Genomic DNA, 20,104 nt, shown 5'->3' on the forward strand with positions numbered 1-20,104 from the left:
TCTACTCAAACAAATAGATCATTTCAACGAGGCTATTTCCATGTTTTGCGATTAACGTGAGCCTAACAACTCCCTGAGCTGTTCCAGCAAAGCAGCATTTGCTGAGCTGTCCATCTCCAAGTCCACGAATCTGGAATATAAATTGTGATACTCGGATTGGTATGACATAGCAGAACACCAAGTGCTCCATCTCATTTTGCATGGCTCAGGTGGGAGTTGCCTTGGTAGGCCTGAACCTGGCTACATTACTGTGTGTCTTAGAAGTGCTGTCTAGCACAAATTTCTGATTATGCAATGCTTAAAAACTCCCAGGCGTTTGTCAACTTTGGGGAAAACACTTTTTTTTTGTTTGCTTGACATTCTGTCCATGTTTACTTTCCTTCAGCTCTGTGTGTTAGTAAAGATTGCTTTTATGAGGTCACAATTAACCACTAAAGGTATGACTAGTCAGGTGATTTTGCTACTCCAGAGCCTATGGGGACCCCCACAATGATACAGATTGTTATGCAGGTTTAAAGCCCTGTGGTTCACATTGCTATAGAAAAAATTGTGATCCTATGCATGACATTTACTGATGACAACAGTAGCTATAGTAATTAGCGTCTACCATACATAGACCACAGGGAATCTGCAGCCTGCATTTTAAATCAATATGAAGTCAGGTCATGGTGAACCCAACAGGATAACTTTAAAGCCTTCCCATGAATCATTGTGCAAGGATGACAGTCTTTGGGGAATAGAACTAAACATAGGCTTGTTTATCTCAACCCAAACACGAACACTGATAACCTTTCCATGTATGGGTAGAAACGGGAGCATTGTCTCACAGTATTTCAGAAAATAGATGAAAAATGACTTTTTTTAAAATGTAACATGATATGCAATTAGTGGAAAAAATACTGTCTACATTATGGAGCTAAATTGATTATTCTTATTTGCACAATAGCAATAAATCACAACTACTGATTAATATTACTAAATATGTTAAATGATAATTTGGGTGATCTCACTGACATTTTTTCAGAGATTCCCATGCACATATGTCCTGCTCAGTTACAGGTCAGTGATAACTGAGAGTTATTATGATCTGTCAACACAGTAATTTGTGTGATAACAAATGTATGCAGACTTCAGGCCACGTATTCTTTATTTATACAGGGTAGTTTGACTGAGCATACATGCTCTTTTGCAGCAATGCTCAGCGAATGCCTCTCTAATAAGCCTAACCTGCATGCCTTTGGGTTGTGGGAGCAATCTGGAGCACCAGGAAGAAAACAAGCTCCACACAGAAAGGCTGCAGCCAGGTTTTGAACCCAGGACCTTCTTGCTATGAGGTGACAGTGCTCTCCGCTGCACCACCATGGCATATGCTGTGCTTGTTATGTTGAACATGGGCAGTGCTGGACATTACAACCTTTCTGCCTTATTTTTTAACTTTCAGACAGGATCTCATCCATCCCAGGCAACTCTATGGCTAAGTGTGCAACAGCCTGTATGGCTGCTGGCCACAGTCAACCTTTGCATATTGAAGATTGTATTCAAGACTGTATGTTAGCCACATTACGAAGCTATTGCTTTACTGTGAGCCCCAGAGGTTGATAGCAATATTGAATATTTCCTCTTTTACTTAACGTCTGATTAGCTAGTGGGGGGGTTTCCCTGCCTTTGCTGATGTCATGTCTTCCCCTGCTTGTCATCCCAGACAGAGATGCTATTACCCCTAAACCCACCGACCCCCCCCCCCCCCCACCCCCCCATACATACACACCTTGTTACTTGTGTCTCATTCTGACTGCATGTTATAATAAATCCCAAACAATAGCTGCACACTTTTTTTCATTCTGATTGAAATCATTCCGATTGAAGACTTTGGGTCAACTGTTCACATGGGATGTGATCTAATACGGTCTGGTGTTTACATGCGCTGACACATTTAATTGGAACAGCTGTGTGACATGCGCAAAAGTGATGAATACCTCACATGTTTTATCAGTGGAGAGAAACGTACATCACCACTCATTTACGTCAAGACGGTGGGCATGCGCAGAAAGAACGCAGCCAGAAAATAATCAGTTTCATCGTTTACATTGTACAGTTTTTCTTTTGATCAGTTTATGAAAAGGTTTAAACTACCCCTCTGCAACCGACTGAAGTTTGGGCCTGTTTATTCTGATTAAGGTGCTTATATGGAGCATTTTCATTCTGCTTGGGCTTTTAAACTGATATTAATTGGAATATTAGGCTCCATGTAAACCCTGCTATTGTTACCTTTCAGATGATGATTTTTTATATGCTATTGTTCTGAAGTGATCAGTTGGGCCATGATTGCTGCTGATGAACACAACAACTCCCCCTCCCCCCCCAGTACCGAGATTGGTTGTGACAAACCCCTGGTTCCCCCTCTCTGTTTTCTTCACAGTTTGCACTCTGTTCTCATCCACTTCTGGAATTGTAAAATAGCCTGTCACTCAAGTGTTTGCTATTGCAGTCCCTGGTTAAAATTACCAGCTAAATAAACAGTCTACTGTTTCACGCCCACTGCCTGTTTAAACTGTCTCCTATTACCTTGCCAGGCAGTACACTACTGCGATGCTTCAGTGTGAAAATCTAATTATAATGATGAAGAGACGTAGTGCAAAATCCCACATCCAAGTATGCAAGTACAGACTGCACTGCAATTGCTCAGAGCAGTAAGGCCGGTCCTCATGAAACAGCACTGTCCAGTCCCCTGTGCACATTTCTGGATACTATCAATTATATTAATGATAATTAGAAATAGATTAGCTGTGAAATTGCAAACCATGTTCCTGTACCAGCATGCAGTTTGTATTCTCTCCTGGTTTGTGACCTGAATTAGTGGGGACAAGCTTTTAACCAAAGCTAATACATGAAATCACGTACACATTCTAAATCAGAGTAGCAGACTATTCTTGGTTAATAAATCATGCAAGTAGGGGAGGGTGGAGATGGCCAGCTATATATATATATATATATATATGGATTTAAGAGGAAATACATTATCAGAGGGATATAAAATCCCTCCAACAAACAATATGCCATACAAATCTATCTTCCCAGCAACCAAAAATGCACAATTTTACTCAATTTTTCGTAAGTTAAGACTGATCATGTTCTCATTGACAGAGAGCAACATAAAGTTATGAACTGTCTGAAAGTTAGCCCGCATTTGCTAAAGGTTTTTCTTAGGATATTGCAAAGGCTTTCACATTAATGCTGACAAAGAGAAAACCATTTTTTTAAAGAATCGAGTGGTAGAGTGCAAAAACATAAAACATGCCATTGAGATCAAATCATATACTGCTATTGGGGTGCACTGATGGATGCAGTCATTCTCAAAGTTCTGCAGGGAACCGAAAGTTATTCATATTTAGAAAGAAGACAGATACTGCAAGCCCAGCACTATAAATATATTTAAAAAAATATATGAACTTGTTAACACTAGACAGCATTGAAACAGCATTTTAGTCTGAGATTCTGAAGGCATATTGCTTACTGTGTACCAATGCTTACCTACTGCAGTCTAGCTTAGCAAGACTTCAAGACATTTATTATACTTATTTCAGACAACATGGTCTCTTTATCTCTGGTCAGTGCTATCAGAAAGGTTTATTTAAAGATTTAACATAGAAAGCACATGGAAAGTATACTACATGGTTATAAGTATGTGGACACCTGATATCCAACATCTCGTCCAAAATTATGGGCGTTAATATGGAGTTGGACCTCCCTTTGCAGCTATAACAATCTCCACTCTTCTGGGAAGGCTTTATACTAGATGTTGGAGCATTGCTGCAGGGATTTGTTTCCATTCAGCCAGAAGAGCATTAGTGAGGTTGGGCATTGATTGGGTGATTAGGCATGGCTCGGAGTTGACTTTCCAGTTGATCCCAAAGGTGTTGGATGAGGTTGAGGTCAGGGCTCTGTGCAGGCCAGTCAAGTTCTTCTACATCATTCTTAACAAAATAATTTCTATATGGATCTTGCTGTGTGTCCGGGGGTAATGGCATGCTGAAACAGGAAAGGGCCTTCCCCAAACTATTGAGGAAGCACAGAATTGTCTAAAATGTGATTGTATTAAGATTTGAGATTAAGACTTGCCTTCACTGGAACTAAGGAGCTGAGCTCAACCCATGAAAAACAGCTCCAGACCAAGGGGTGTCCAGATACTTTTAGTCATACAGTGTATATGCAGAAGCAATGTGCAAAACACTACGTTTTTTCTTCCAGTCTTGACCAAAAACTGTTTCCTCTACATTGCTGGCGGTATTGACAATCCAACTCTATTTTAAACAAACATAAAGATAGCACTGCATCATTTCACTAGCTAAAAGGACTGGTTGCCGGACAGCAGCTGTTCCGTGTCTACCTTTTCTGTTTGTGAACCTTTAAAAACACAGTTGTGTGTCAGCATCGAACAGACCCTTGTCTAATGAAAGTGCCACCCAGGCATCGGATAGAGTGCTGAATCATCAGCTGCCCCACTCTCTGTTCTGCTTTAGAGGGAACCGAAGCTTCTTTGCACATTAGTTCTGGCGAATATCGGATCAGTGGAGTGAGATTCCCAGTGTGGTGGACGAATATCGGATCAGTGGAGTGAGATTCCCAGTGCGGAGGGTGAATATCGGATCAATGGAGTGAGATCCCCAGCGCGGGGAGCTGACAGTTCTACTCTCGTGTCCCAGCAGTCCCAGATGTAGGGGGTCAAACGCTGTGACCTCATGCTGGTCTGTGGAAATGTCACACAGCTCACTCAGGTCTAAACACACTGAGACACTGAGTCAGTGCATCTCCACTGGAGTTTTCAGCACCCACAGAGGAACTAAAATGAATACGTTGATTTTATAGACTGATAAGCAGTGATTGTTTATAGAGAACATTTACAGATAAATACACAGAGTGAGAGAGAGAGAGAGAGAGAGAGCTAAAATAAAATAGAGTCAGCAAGACTGTTTTTAGCTGCTAAAGGTTTAGACACCAAACAATCCAATGAAATTTACCATGGTCATGAAATCTCCTCCACAAATAAAAAATTATAGGCAAATCTGAGACAATGTGGAATGTTTGGACAATGGGACTCCAAGTAGTTGGGTTTGAAATGAGATTATAACTGGCCTGGTCCTACCTCTTGTTCTCAAACTTCATTTCCGGAGGGCAGCCACAGTGTCTGGAGGCTTTTGTGATTTTTTCCAAAATGCAGTCAGTTTAGGCTTTGGAAATGAGGTGTGCAGTCTCTAAATGAAGCATTTTAGTGGTTACATACGTGGAAAACCAGCAGACAATTCTGCCCTCCATGAACTTGGTCTACTCCGTTCAAGGTCATTACCTCCAAGGTCTGTCAGGCTGTGCACTTGCTACATGTAATATTTTTTTTTTTTACGTCTTTAAAGATGCATTTCATAAATTCCAAATATGAAACTAGACGTGAAGGTCTGCAGTCCAGTATTCATTTTTCTGAAAGTCAATGTTTGAAAGAAAATGTATTTTTGGCTGGGAAGCAAGAAGATGAAAAAAAAGCTCATTTTATATAGCATCTCCATGAGTGCATATTCCAGCCCAGTGATTCTTAGTAACGCTCATAGTCTTAACTTCATGGGGGAAAAACAACAAAGTGAAATAGGCTATATTTTGTGATTTTAATCAGGACAGAAGGTTCTGAAGATATATTTTTCATAAGCTCTGCCAAAATCATTTGACTCCAGAAATAAATATCCGTCCACACACCCACTGCAGACACCGCAAACATTTCTAAGTCATGTTAATCTTTGATAAGGTCTCATGTTAGCACTCACAGCTTGGTCTACACAGAGCATGGTCTTACTGATGTAATGATAAAAAACAGGGAAAGCACACAATATATAGAAAATGAGGCAATGATTTTCTATGAAATGTTTTCCCTCTGATACTTCTTTACTCTGATCTCCACTTTTCTCATTCTTATCCCTTACATATTTAAAACTGCTGCATAACTTGTAAACTGGTAATTGCATGGATCTTAGTCAGTTCAGTATAAACCAGCATTTACAGCACTTTGAAATGCCTGCACAGCCTTTTTGAAACCGGAGGAACAATATTCATTTTTCCATTTGTCCTTGTATAACTAGTATTTGCCCTTGAATAACCAGTATCATAATTTACATTGAAAATTAAGTTCATCATCATTTATCAAGGAGTTTTGTCCGAAATAAAATCAATGATCTTCAAATACGTATTGTAAAATAGCTCATATTCTCCCTTGTATAATAGTGAATGATAAAATATGTTTCTCATAGTAATTAAACAAGAACAATGCAAGTTAGTTGCGAAGATTTGTTAAATCTGTTTTGAACTGATATATATGCTTCCAAATTTTTCCATTGTTCTGAACAACACTCTAATCTGTTAAATGAATGAATTTATTTTTTAATGAATATATCCCCAGAAATATAAAAATGCACATAATGGAAGCTACAGTAGGCTTTCTGTATGTATACGGTATGTTGTTTCAAAAGTTCATGGCAACATGTAAATGTATTTCACAGGTCTGGAAAGATATGGTGGCTCTTTGATGATTTCAAAACACACTTTGGGGGTTTGTTGTTATGAGATAACAATTGCACCGAGAACATTTGATAGGCAATAGTTTGCCATCTTCAAATTCAATATCGTGACAAATCAAAATGTTTATCCCAAAAATATGATGATACCATGTCCATGAAACCCAAAAGCCAACATAGGGTGTTAAGCCTGGGTAGTGTATTGTTGATTAGTGAGGCTACATTTAAAGGGTCAATTCAAGAGCTGCACGTGTTTACAAGTTGAATGAGAATTTTGACGGGTTTTAAACCTCTTAACTGTTAACAATAACAGCAAAAATAGTATGAGACAGGGCTATTTAAAGAACGTATGGTATGGGCTCGAGAGAGAGAGGAGGGTTTCTCAGCGTGTGAATGATTTGATTGGAGAGAGACAGGGCTGTACTGGCGCCATATTCATCAGGTGAGACAGCTTTTTCATTGCTTTTCCGATAAGCCTCACAGGAAACATATAGCTCTGAAGTACCTTGTATCAAATTTCAAGAGATTTGTAATTTTTTTTTTGGCGTGGGTGGGGGTGTGTTTGGGTGATGCATCATTTTTTGTGACTTGAAAATCAATAATTGTTCGCATATATTTTGCAGTCCTTTCTGACATATTATACATGGAAATTAAAGTGTTTCTGCTTTGGCACATTTTAATGAAAATATTAATTCTATAATTCATATCCAAAAACTGAAATAATGCCATCAAGGGACAAAATAATGAGGTTACTTCAACTAAATCTAGCAATGATTTTGCAATTAGTGAAACAAATGCTGTCAGGCAGCAAAATGAATGACTTATAGAAGAACAGATATTTCAGTTGGCTGAATGTGTGTGTGTGTGTGTGTGTGTGTACGCGCGTAAAAAAAGCGAATAAGCCATTTTGTGCTAAATGGCATTTTATCCCGCTTTTATGGGATTCTGGGAATGGAAAAGCGTACACAACCGTAAATGCCAAAAACCCCTGACAGACTTATTGTTGACAAAATACACAGTAATCCAATTGTGAATTGTATTGTATTTGAGAAATTAAAATTTAATCCAGGCAAAATGCAGAAAGCACTGCTATGGCTTGCCACATTAACAAAATGTCTACTTCCACCAAAAATGTAACAGGATTGCTCTGTATTCATGGTTGATCTTGTCCAGAGAGCAGGACAGAAACCCACAGAAAAGGGGGAAACATTCATTACAAAGGAGCAGGATACACTAGACAGAATGCAAAGATGCTGTGGAGATGTTCTCAAAATGCTTGGCAACACAACATAGCCCTATGCTCTAAGTCCAGCAATAGTCTGCTTTACATGTAAAACCAATACAGTCCCAGCCATTCTGCCACAGTAAATGTTAACGATCTAAAGGCAGCACAAAGTAGGAGGACAGTGATTATGATGACAATGATGCGGATGATGCGGTGGATATTAGTAATCACTTTAGATTAATCAACAAGAATTAATAGATTTAGCTAATTGCTTTGCTATAGAACAGGGCTATTACTTATATTATCCACTTCAGTATGGAGCCATGCACTGTGTTTTCAAGGTCAATGACTTAGCTGTATCCAGAGCAACACTTACTGTAAAGGACTGTCCACAGTGCATCTGTTCTGGTAGCGAGGGGAACTATTAAAATGTTACACATTGTAAATAACTGAAGGTCTGATAATTACAAGATGATACTTTATAGTTTCCCTGGGCAATTCTCCAAAAGGGGTTGCAACCCAGATTGTGCAGAATTGTTGCATGGTGTTCTGGTACACCTAGTGTGTCCTACACTGTACTACAACAGTACACTACTCTTTCAAAGAACACTACCTAGTATTCACTACATTATACTACACTTCCACAGTACACTCAACAGTGAGGAAAAACCTGCAGAGTCGAGACAGTGGAATGGAAAGTCACCTATGCTTTCACTGGAAAGTCACAACAGAGGTAACATTAGTGATTGATAGACAATAATAATGAAGTTATCTACTCTAAAATGCCAGATAATTAACTATCATTATACATTGAATCTATACATGTTTTGTAAAATGCATTATTTTTGTTTCAGATTTTTTATATTTCTGGGATGACAAAAATGATGAGCCTCTTTGCAAATAGCCTCCGTCCTGCATGATGTTCCAGAGAAAAGTGTGTGTTGATGTGCAGGAATCAGTTTATTACAAAATGTTCACCACTTGCACTTCCCTGCCCTCAGAGCAACAGACAGCTAGGCACATATCTAAGCGAAGGTCCATCAGAGGTTCCACTTTGAGAATGAGTTCCTGTAATGAAATGTTTTTCTGTTTCAGCCTGGGGCTCCTTCAAAATCACAGTCTCTCTCAGCAGGGATGCTTCATCACAGCTTTAGACTTGTGCGCTTGTAATAAATTACAAAAATAAGAATGAAGAAATGAACAAAATGACTTTCTGGACCTAATGCCCTGATATAAAAGACAAGATTCACAGCTGAGCTGTGATGTGATCTTTGTCAATTTCATACAGCCATTGAAAAGAACATATGTCTTCTGGCAGAGAAAAGAAACTGAATGCAAATAAAGGTCTCTATTGAGTCATCTGCGTCTTTCTGCTTGGTTGAATATGTGAGTTCAGCTCGTTCAGCGTTGGCTCTGAAGTCACGATGATGAAGAAACAATCATTTTCACAATTGTCAAGCGAAGATCCAGATTGCATAAATAGCAAGTACTCTGCATTCTGTGATTTGTAGTCCGTGGAAGTATAACTCATCTAAGAGAAAACCCTCCAGCCTACTGTATGAGACAGAGGTGTGGCTCCACAATGAAGCTCTATCCCGTAGGACCTATGAAGTCAGACAGAGGTCTCAATGGGGGAGTGGAGTAAAAATAAAATGCTCCCTCTAAGGGAGACCGAGCATGTGCAGACACACTCATCGCAGACACCGCAGCTGCCACTGATTCTCCCTCCTGACACAGGTGACCTACAAAGGCGAAGTAAACGACTGTCCCTCTTTTTTTCTCTTTTCGAGGTCTGAATATAAGAGCCTCTCCAGTCATCAAGTAGAATTATCCCACAGCATAAGACTGCCGGACATCCCTGCTCACAGGGCACTAAACACCAGAGAAACAGCACTGAGAGTAATACAATTTGTCTCTCTCTGAACCCAGAGTGTGTACGGCCCATAGCATTTCACGCATGTAAATGGTAAAATCACAAACCTTTCTAAGGATAGAAGGCAAATCAAATCGGTTGCTTACCCAAAGATGTATTACAACAGTGCCTCACCTGGGAATTGAACTCTAAATCCCCTTAACCGTTACTCCGCGGCACTGGCCAGATGGAGGAAGGATACTGGTGGCCGGCAAGGAAGAGCCAGGCGAACATATGCCAGAATCTCTGTGTCTGTCCGAGCGCCATCTCTACAGCTCAGCCCTGCGTCCAAGGACAAAACTTGCCCCCACTTCCTAAACTGAAGGCAGACCAATGACGGGTCAAACGGGTAGGACTGATGGGCTTCATCAACCAACCATCCAATTGCCTTCAAATACAGTACCATTAACTTAAATGCTTAATTATTGTTTCACTATTTCCACATAGAAGTACTCCGCGAACCTATCAATAGCATCAAATGGCCAAGATGACTCCCTGGCCTCTGCTCTGTTATTGACATTTAATGTGTTTATCTCGGTGATAACTTCACAGATCTAGCTGGGTGCATTTTAATGACATTTTATTGTCTGCACACAAATGTACCGAGGATCGATAACTAAGCTTAAATCATGCTGCTTCTCTAACTATTGATTGCTAAGGCTCATTGCTGATATTGCAGCACTGGTGTCATTATGAAAGTGCTATCAGTCTCTCAAAGGGGTCCAGTTCACATATTTTATACACAGCTTGGCAATGAAACATCCATGTTACTGAAATAGGACTATTTTACAATGAATCTTTAATGTTACAGGCCTCCTTAGGAATAGTGAATACACATGAAGCAATTTGCAATGTGTTGTATGCTTTCATAAGGTGAACTGTGGACAGAGCAGATGCCTGAGAAGATATTTGGCAAATGAGATACCCTTTGATAAATAATTTCTCATTTTCATTTGGCATCAGAAAAACTGGTTCAAAACAGTTTCTTCTCAAAACCGCATCTGAAAGGCATCCGGAAAACTAAAGCAAAGCCTGTCTGAACAGAGAGGAATTGCCTCCATTCCACTGTGGGCATCACATCAGCTGTTTAGCAGCATTTGAAAAAGACTGCAGTCTGATTTTTTTTATACGTGCAGCATGCGATTCCAACCATATACTTTTTTTTTTTTTTTAATCTTACAACTAATTTGAATCAAACCCTGAAGGAATCACTGCACAAAGAGAGCATATTCTGACAAATGGGATGCTATTTGTCCACTCTTTGCTTTGGCAAATTACACCAAAGGAACTATGGAACTATGGAAGGCAGCTGACTGTTAGCTGCTCATTAAGAAGGCTTGCAAAAAGACCGGCCTGCCAGACTGCATTGCCAATACAAAGACTGCTGATATACGGCGTATACACAATAACGCTAGCTACAAAACAACTACAGCACGCGCAACACACATTGACCATTCAGCAAGGATAGACAGGACGCATGCCGAGAGTTTAGACAGAAAACTATTAGAGGAGAAACATCGCGTATTCAACACTTGACAACCTTGCCAGCATGCGCTGATGTTCTTTCTGACCACATTAATCGAGCCGCCCACACTAATCACCGAGCTGGAAAGTGCCGCCCTCGCAGTCTCTCCATTGTAACTCCAGAGTAACCGGGAATACAGACGGGCACTTAAATTAGATTTATTGACATGGCTGTAGTCTTGTTCAGTTTTATCATGGATGTACAAAGACATTATTATGGAGTATAAAACACATAAAAAATGTACTCTGCGAAATATATTACAAATGTATATATGATTCTAATACGATGGGGCTTGTATGCCATGCATATAAACTTTATAGATCACACACAGACTGACGCACTTGCACGTGCGCACAAACACATATGAAAGAAACATGCTACTACTACTACTACTACTACTACTACTACTACTACTACTAATAATAATAATAATAAATATATACACGTAGAATTAGCCAGCATACTATTAATCATACAGGTATAGTACATGGTGTTTTGGCGCGTCAGTAGTTAAGCAGAAGTAGCCTACACCCTATTTTCCTGCATATGACAATAAATGTGCTGACAAGGAAAAACGTCCCTGTTTAAATTTTGCTTAAACATGTTTTTCTCACTATATTTATTCTTTGGGAAATATTTTTACATGCTGTAAATTCCACATCGTATGGACAGTTATGCGTATTTATCAGCAGTACTGGTTAAGGGGATCTCAGTTTGTGCAATTGCGGACTCTTTCTTTCTGTCGCTGTAAAATTCGTTCTGGACGAATACTGACCTCTAGTGACGACGAAACTCATGTGAAATCAGTGCTCTGCTTCACTTTTGCGCTGAATTCTTCAACATTTGAATAATTTCAAAACCTGGTACTGCGATTCTGACCAAATGTTACTTTCTAAGAGCATCCACAGAAAATGTAGAGACATTAGAGACCTTAAAGCTCCACAACGATTACAAAATGTGTTTCTGACAAGTTAAAAAAGATGACAATCGGCAAAAGTTACGTTTAGCGTTTTCAAAGTAATATCACGTTAGGGCAAGCTGTACCACACATACTGCCGTACGTGTAAATGATGGATTCAATGTCGTAACAGATTTCCAAATGAACACAGATGCTTGTGGTTTAAAACACTGAGCACAGAGGAAGCGCTGCAGAATGGAGACTAAAGACATGCAGCATCTTGTGCGACGTGAGTGACTTCCATGCTGGAGATCCACGCGCAAAGCCCTGGAGTTGCAGAAGCGTGACATTTACAGGTCTTCAGCGTCCACATTTTTATTTTAGTTTGGAACTGATTTTGGATGTAGACAACTGTGTTTTCCCAGTTAACTTTTGACTCCAGTGAAATTGACCGTCATGTTACATCTTAACATACACCAAACGGGTCTACAATATAGGAACACACAAGGATATTTGACATCTAAAATGTTCTAAAACGTTTTATATAGGCTTCGGTGGCCTTCCGTTCATTAATCGTAACTGAACATAGTATGCCTTCTGGACAGTTAAGAAGAACTTGAACATTTACAAAAAAAGCCACTTGTAACACTGACAAACAAACAGTCACATCGAAAGCCTAAAACGTGTTTACGGAATCACTTAGTTACTTACAATTGTTGGCTGCCATCACGGAACTAAATACACTCAACACGGCCACGCCGAGGGCATAGACCCAGTACTGTCTTCGCGATTCCATCTTCACCAACTGAGAAGAGCTACCCAGGTACCGTTAAATCCTTTGTCTGTGGGAAATAACTCCAAAGTGCGCCGCCTCCGAGTGTCTTAGTTCCCGCGGCGTGTGCTGTCTACCCTGCAGCCAGGGTTTCACTGATGAAATAATGGAGACACTCCCCCTCAGATCCTCTTAAAGACGCCTGCTGCACCGCTCTCCGACACTGTCGGCACCGGCGCCCTCTCTCTCTCTCTCTCTCTCTCTCTCTCTGGCAAGACAGGATTCGTACGCAATATACGACAGAGCAGAACTGCAGCTAACTACAGTTTATTCACATTTCACCGTTTTATAAATTACCAGGATTTATTATTCTCGACATTAGACGAATTTTTAGTACAGACCAAGAAGTAATAAATAAATAAATAAATACGCCTGTAATTGGGAAGGTGGGGGGGGTGGGGGGGGGGGGGGGGCTTCTTGTGTACAACCGTTGCAGTAATGCAAATCAATTATGGTACTACGGCTGCGCAAGTCGTTTTTCGCATTCTGTCCCAAGTGCAGTGGCTCCCATTTTTTTCAGAACCACCGCAATGGACAGCACTGGCTGCTATGTTCTTAGGCGCATTAGTGTCCGTTTGTTGACCGAAATATAGAAATACAACTTTTATACAGCTTATTACGTGGTCGTTTACTATAAAACCAAAAATCTGTAAAACAAGAATATTATACAATTTACTTTTTACAATATTTTTTTTTTTACAATTTTTATTTTTTATTTTTTTATTTTTGTAACTTCGCTGGGACGACGTTCGCACACATACGGTCTGTTGTAGATACATATTCAAAGGTTTTATGTTTATTTCCTCACATACCAGCTATAAAAGCACACATAACCCCACCGAAAGTTCAAAGCACCGTTTTATTGTGCAATAAATGTGATCAGAAATGTAACTTACTTTTGAATCTGACCCTCTGTTCACCAGAGGTAGTAAATAGGTAACACTACTACAATAAGTAGTAAATTAATTCTATAAACCCATTCTGGCGTGACCAGGGTAAACTTTTAAACATTTTTGAAAGTAGACCTAGCTATTTATAATCTGAAAGATTAATGTATTTACTTTTATTTCACAAGGGTATATGAGTGAGTGGTCTCAGCGGGAACTGTGCCACTGGCTGTATGTCTAACATCCATAAGGATTAAACTACTAAGACACCATTATTATACCAGCTGTGATTCTCCTCATCCCCTTCAATCAACTCAAGCACCCAGAACATTTGTCCTCTAACACTGCCTGCAGGCAAGCACTTGGTGTTTTTCATAGATAGAATAGGTAGTCACTGCATAATTATTAATATTTCTCATTGATACAACTCCTCTATAAATATTAGTCAGCAGGCCTTTCTGTAATTGTAATATAATGTATACAAGGCTGCAATTGCTGTTGATAACGGTGCATTCACACACACGCGCGCGTGCACACACACACACACACATACCTATATATGGAAGTCTTTTGATGGGACTGAAAAGGACAATGTGTCCGCCACTGTGCTCGATCTAAGTGCGCCACTGACAGGAATGAAGGATGCTTTTGTTTGCGTGACCCAGAGAACACCTCTACACCTGATGCCCATCACGTCTGAGACAAACCCAATCGATACCCATCAAGATGCTCTCTGCCAAATAAAGGCTGAGAGGAGTATACTGGCCAAGAAACGGAGCCAAGTGGTTCATACCGGGTTCACTAGCCTTACTAATGATGTATTACAGCAGTACAATAACCTAATGAGGGTTACATTATAGTGTAACAGTACAGTAATCTAGAAATTCTAAAGGCTCAAAATAACAGTTCAGCTGCTTAAAAAAGGGTAGCACTGAGAGAGAGTAATAGACGCACACGCAGACAAAATAGACAATAATTAGCAGTGATAGAAATGAATTTATAGGCAGAATGAGAAAGACAGAAATGGATATGGAGACAGGAGAACGAAAATGAACGGATGTGAAAATGTGTTGGTAGTCTCAGCCCTTGTGTCCCAAAATAATCTTCAGGAATAAGACAATGCCCTCTGCAGCTGTGAAGGACAAATTGTGTTCCTAGAGGACCAGAGAGAGACATGGTGAGAGGTTAACCTCCATGCCTTTAAACCCACTCTATACACTCTCTCTCGTTCATAACATACAATGGACTGATTCCCTTTACCAAATTGTCAACTCTTACTTGATATTAGTTTCATTAATTAGTTTGAAAAGACACATTTAATTCAATATTATGCACAGTCACACTTTTAATGATGATTATGACTACCCAGTTAAAGGTCTTGTCAAGTTTTGACAGTGTTTTGATTTGTGTTAGACAATAGAAAGCCCTTAATTTAACACTTGACTTTTTGCACCAAAGCTTGATATTGATAAGACATAATAGTGTATGCTTCTTCACGTTCAATCACATTTGATTGGCCAGTCAGTCTGTAATTTGTAACCTTGAGTTTTGTTTTTAACATTCACAAAAATCAAGTTGAGGGATTTCCCATTTCTCCGTAAACCACTGTCCTCTGAAACTGTACCACAGATGTGCAACCATTGTGTGGAAATGACCAAAATTGAATTGGACATGCTTTATTTTGTCACCGTCCTGAATTAGCCCCACTGTTTCACAGTTGTGCCTCAACAGCAAAACTAGAGCCCAAAGTATGCATAAATAGATCCCGCTCCAGCCGTTAAAGAGAACAGCAAGTACCGCAGCATGTCAGGCTTCCCTCTCTCTTTATGAGTTAATCAGTCCTCTGTGTTTTCTGTAAAGTTGTAAAGTTTGGGTTGACAAAGCAGGTACTGTTGAAACACACACCCACCAGCCCTGCCATATATTGCTTCTGTAACTTATTACTTTAGCACCAGAGAGCACCAGAGCTAATAAAAAAAGGCTAATACGGATCTGATTAAATGACAAATCCACCCTCTATTTCTGGATCATTCCAAAGGCGAAAACTCACACTGTTCCAAAATTAAAGCAAACATCAGTCTGGCAAATCAGAGTCTGAGACCCCTGAGAGTATGTCTAATGGCACATTGCAGACACAAAATGTGATCTTGTGCTAATATTTGAGCGCAATCTATTAATACTGCAGCCTCTGCTAGAGGAAGGCTGTATAAACAGAAAGCCTCCAGTAAGTTATATGTAGGATCAACTCAAATCGTTGCCTAGTCATAGTCTATTAGAGGGCTGAAGAATGTAGAAACAGCAATGATATAGACTCATGCTATATAACATGATTTACCCATGTTCACTAAGAATGAATGGCTTAGCCCCTGGTCACATTATCGCAAAATTTACTATTTATTTATGTATTTATTTATTTATTTATTTATTTGTTTGTTCACTTTGCTTGTTCACCTTCACTTTGCCATGTATTTGTTATTTGTGGTATATTATGTACCCACTATATTTACAAAGGCATTCTCAGACAGCTGGGGGTATGCCATCCAACAAGATATGCCTTACTGGGACATACCCCATACATATATAGCATTGAGACTGTGTGGTCAGCATACATATTTGTCTGGGAAACACAGACATAAGTTTAAGAACTCTCACTTCTTGCATTATCAACTTCTGACCTCATGTAAACACAGAGAATTCAGATAACTTCACACAGACACCTAACTAAATATAAACCCAAATAAATAAATAAATAATAATAAATAAATCACGTGTCCAAAAACCACATCAACACCAAACATGTGAAGAGTACACATGTGAACGATAAAAATAATCCTAGTGCTTATTCTTTTATAACATAATACAGCTTTAGTGGATTATGTATTTTGGAGAAAAAAGACGGCCTAGAGGCAACCAACAGTGTCGTCTGACACGGTAACATTGAGCAACATATCAAACCTCATTTTAAAAATGCTTTTTGGATTTTAGGCACTTGCTCTTTCACACTTGGCATGGAAGATCCTGTGTGTGCATCATCACATTTGAATACTTGGCGGGATTGTCGCACCTGACACTAACAGTGGAAAATAGAGGTGCAAAATATAGAGGAGCAATTACAGAACACAAATGCATTGAATCAATATTGCTACGAAAATGGCATTATGAGAATATATCAAATGTGGCATTTTTTTTATATGACAAAATGAAGGATTGACACTTTAACAGGTTTTTTTTTATAGAAAATGCTATTTCCAGTTGCATCCATAAAAGGATTTTAATGACAATATGGCCTGGTTTGTCAGTCAGAAAAGGCTGGATGGGTATTAAGTCAGACAACACTGATATCAGAGATGTTTCTATATTATTAGATTTGCAGCTTTTTCCACTCACAGGGAAAATATGCTATTTTCGAAGGCTGTGTAAGCATTGTGTTAACAGCTAAAAGTGGCCTTAAATAATGGCACAAAATAATTAGATTCTCTTGCACTTGCCTGGAGTAGGTCATATCTCAGACCTTTAAACATGCCTTTGCCTTTCATTTAAAAGTCATATTTTGGATAATAATATTAAACTGCTTCTGTCTACAGAAATGAATGAGTCATGATCCTGGTTGTAGGCACGGCACGGTGGTCTGTCGCCTCACAGCAAGAAGGTCCTCGGTTCGAATCCAGCCTTTCTGTGTGAGTTTGCATGTTCTCCTTGTGTCTCCGTGGGTTTCCTCCCATAGTCCAAAAGACATGCAGGCAGGCTAATTGGAGACTCTAAATTGCCCATGGGTTTGAGTGTGTGAGTGAATGGTGAGTGAATGCTGTGTGTGCCCTGCAATAGATTGGCGGCCTGTCCTGGGTGTATTCCTGCCTCTCGCCCAATGCATGCTGGGATAGGCTCCAGCACCCCCCACGACCCTGCCCAGGATAAGCGGGTATAGATAATGGATGGATGGATGATCCTGATGCATACAGGGGTGGTGCCATATGATTTTAATTCTCTGGATAATGTGTGAACAAAGATCCAAATGGCCACTATACACCGTTTCATAGTTCCTCCACACATCCGCACTCTTTCATTTTGAATGTAACTTATCTCTTGTCCTCTTTCATCCCTCTAATAAGCAGAAAGACAGCTGAGTGTGAATATAAAAGAGAAGTAATTTGAAGAGGAAAGCATTTAGGTAATGACTGCCTGTACAAATTCTCCTAAATCAAAGCAAGCTTCTTGCTAGTGATGTGATACAAAAAAGTTATACATTTATGTGATACTTATTTTATATATGCAATGAAATTGATAATATTCTGAATACTATGTCTGTGAATAATGAATATTTAAAGCTTTAAACTAGTATATTGCACACATTATTTATTATTATTTACAAAAATTGTTTGCAAATAGCTATTATTAAATTATAATTTATTATTAAATGTATAACTGAGTTCTTATAACTGAGGTCTGTTTGCACTGGTCCTAATTCCTGAGAGCAAAAACGAAGATTTAGCTGGTTCTTTTTTTTTTTTTATCAAAGTGCTTACTTTCCACAATCAGCACTCCAGGGGACATGGGCAATGAATTGCACATTTGCTTTAAATATGATTTGTGTTGAATATTCACAGGCTGCTAACATAGCACATTTTCCAATGATTATTAATGTTAATTAAACATGAAAATGTATTTTTAAATGAAATATGTAGTTAGAACCATCTAATACATTAGTAATACCTGCTCATTTATTCTCAAGGTTATAACTGGGCTCAATTCCAATGTTACTTTTTCCTTGTGAAGATACTTCCTTGTGAAAATACAAATGGCCTACGAACTGAAGGAAACATGTTGTCTATTACATCCCACATGTTCTTTTATCTTGCCACTGATAAAAGCAAGTCAGATTCTTTGTAACCTCTCTATGTTCTTTGCCTTGATACATCCTTCACCGAGTTTCTGCAAGCCAGTCACCTGCTTCTGAACACTACCATTGTTTTTGTGTAAATCATCCAAAACTCCATTATCAGATTCAGCCAGTCAAAACATTTCTCCATGGTCTCAGTAAGTTTATTATTATGGCCTGAGTCAATCTCAATATGAGACGGTCTGGGATAATTTGGCATAGTAAGAGGATTGCTTCTTCATAAAGCAAAAACATAAAAGAGATAGGAATAAAATAATTGCCACATATTTATAAAAGGCAATGTTACTATTCTCTACAAATGCTGATAGCTTATGTCTAGTGCTGCTGTAAAATTTCTGTTTCTCCATTCTTCTTCCTCTGGAAAAGATGATCAAATGGTGCCAAAGGTGAACCCGAACTAAGAAGAAAAAAAAAAGAAACAAAATGATGCATTAATAAATGAAGAGAGTCACTTAATTATTTATTCAGGGTAATATTTCAATTCTTTTTTGTTTTGTGCCTGCACTTTTATAATCTTAGGTTTTTTTCTCATTAAATATTAATGTGTGCAATCTACAATTCCATAGCTTCGATATCTGCAAGTTTTATCAAGTGGAACAATTTATACAGTTTTATCACCGAGCTCTGTTGATATTGTGTGCCTTTATCTGATCGGTGAGCTCACGGAAGGTCCTGTAAACTAATGAGCTTTTACCTGAGTCCTGGAGATAATGCAACAAAACACCAGGTGAAATATCTCTCCCACCCTCAGATGTCAGGGTAAAAATTAGTGCCTCATTACCACCCAAATTTGCACTGTACCCTGGCTGTGGGCAAGCCCGGTGTGACTCCTGGCTCTCTGTCAGATTTTGAGATTGCATTTATCTATTTATCAAAGATTCACTTTCAGAGAGGGTAAGTGGTATACCCCCACATCAAATGTATCCAGGGAGACACCCGGGAGACTTGAGGTAGACACAGAAAGCTACATGCTGGGCTGATATAATTGCATGAAAAATTCCCAGACCTTAATATAACCAGGAAATGGATATCAGGCGCAGACATGTCTAAGACTGCAAGCATAGCAGAATGGTTAAATGAACTCTGATTGAGTATAGTTTTATCCCTTGTGGATTCTTATACATATTTTTATAGTGGATTAACGCTGAACATTCTACATAGCATGATAACAGAATGTGATCTCATTAAGGTTAAAATAAGAAACGTTACAATGCAACAACTTTCATATCACTGTAATTTAGGTTTTCCTCACAGCCAAGGACCATCAAGAGATCAATTTTGGCTAAGTGTGTTTAACTTTCTTTCACCTCCCTCGTGCATGAGGAACATATGAATGTGTTTTAGATCATTCTTTTTATCATGCAGATTTAGATA

The 20,104-nt window shown here is 39.1% G+C and overlaps 1 protein-coding gene across 2 annotated transcripts in view; it reads right to left on the reverse strand.

Annotated features, from left to right (window-relative positions):
* The window catches only part of LOC135250396 (contactin-associated protein-like 5), a 91,402-nt gene extending 78,366 nt beyond the window's left edge, over positions 1-13,036 (reverse strand). For both annotated transcript variants that reach the window (XM_064326635.1, XM_064326634.1), the window contains exon 1: positions 12,826-13,036. In XM_064326635.1, the coding sequence (XP_064182705.1) occupies positions 12,826-12,910 (85 nt within the window). In that variant the 5' untranslated portion in view covers positions 12,911-13,036. The remainder of the gene's footprint in view (positions 1-12,825) is intronic.
* Between the last annotated feature and the right edge of the window lie 7,068 nt (positions 13,037-20,104).

This window comes from Anguilla rostrata, chromosome 3 (genome assembly GCF_018555375.3).
Source record: "Anguilla rostrata isolate EN2019 chromosome 3, ASM1855537v3, whole genome shotgun sequence".
Classification (NCBI taxonomy): Eukaryota; Metazoa; Chordata; class Actinopteri; order Anguilliformes; family Anguillidae; genus Anguilla; species Anguilla rostrata.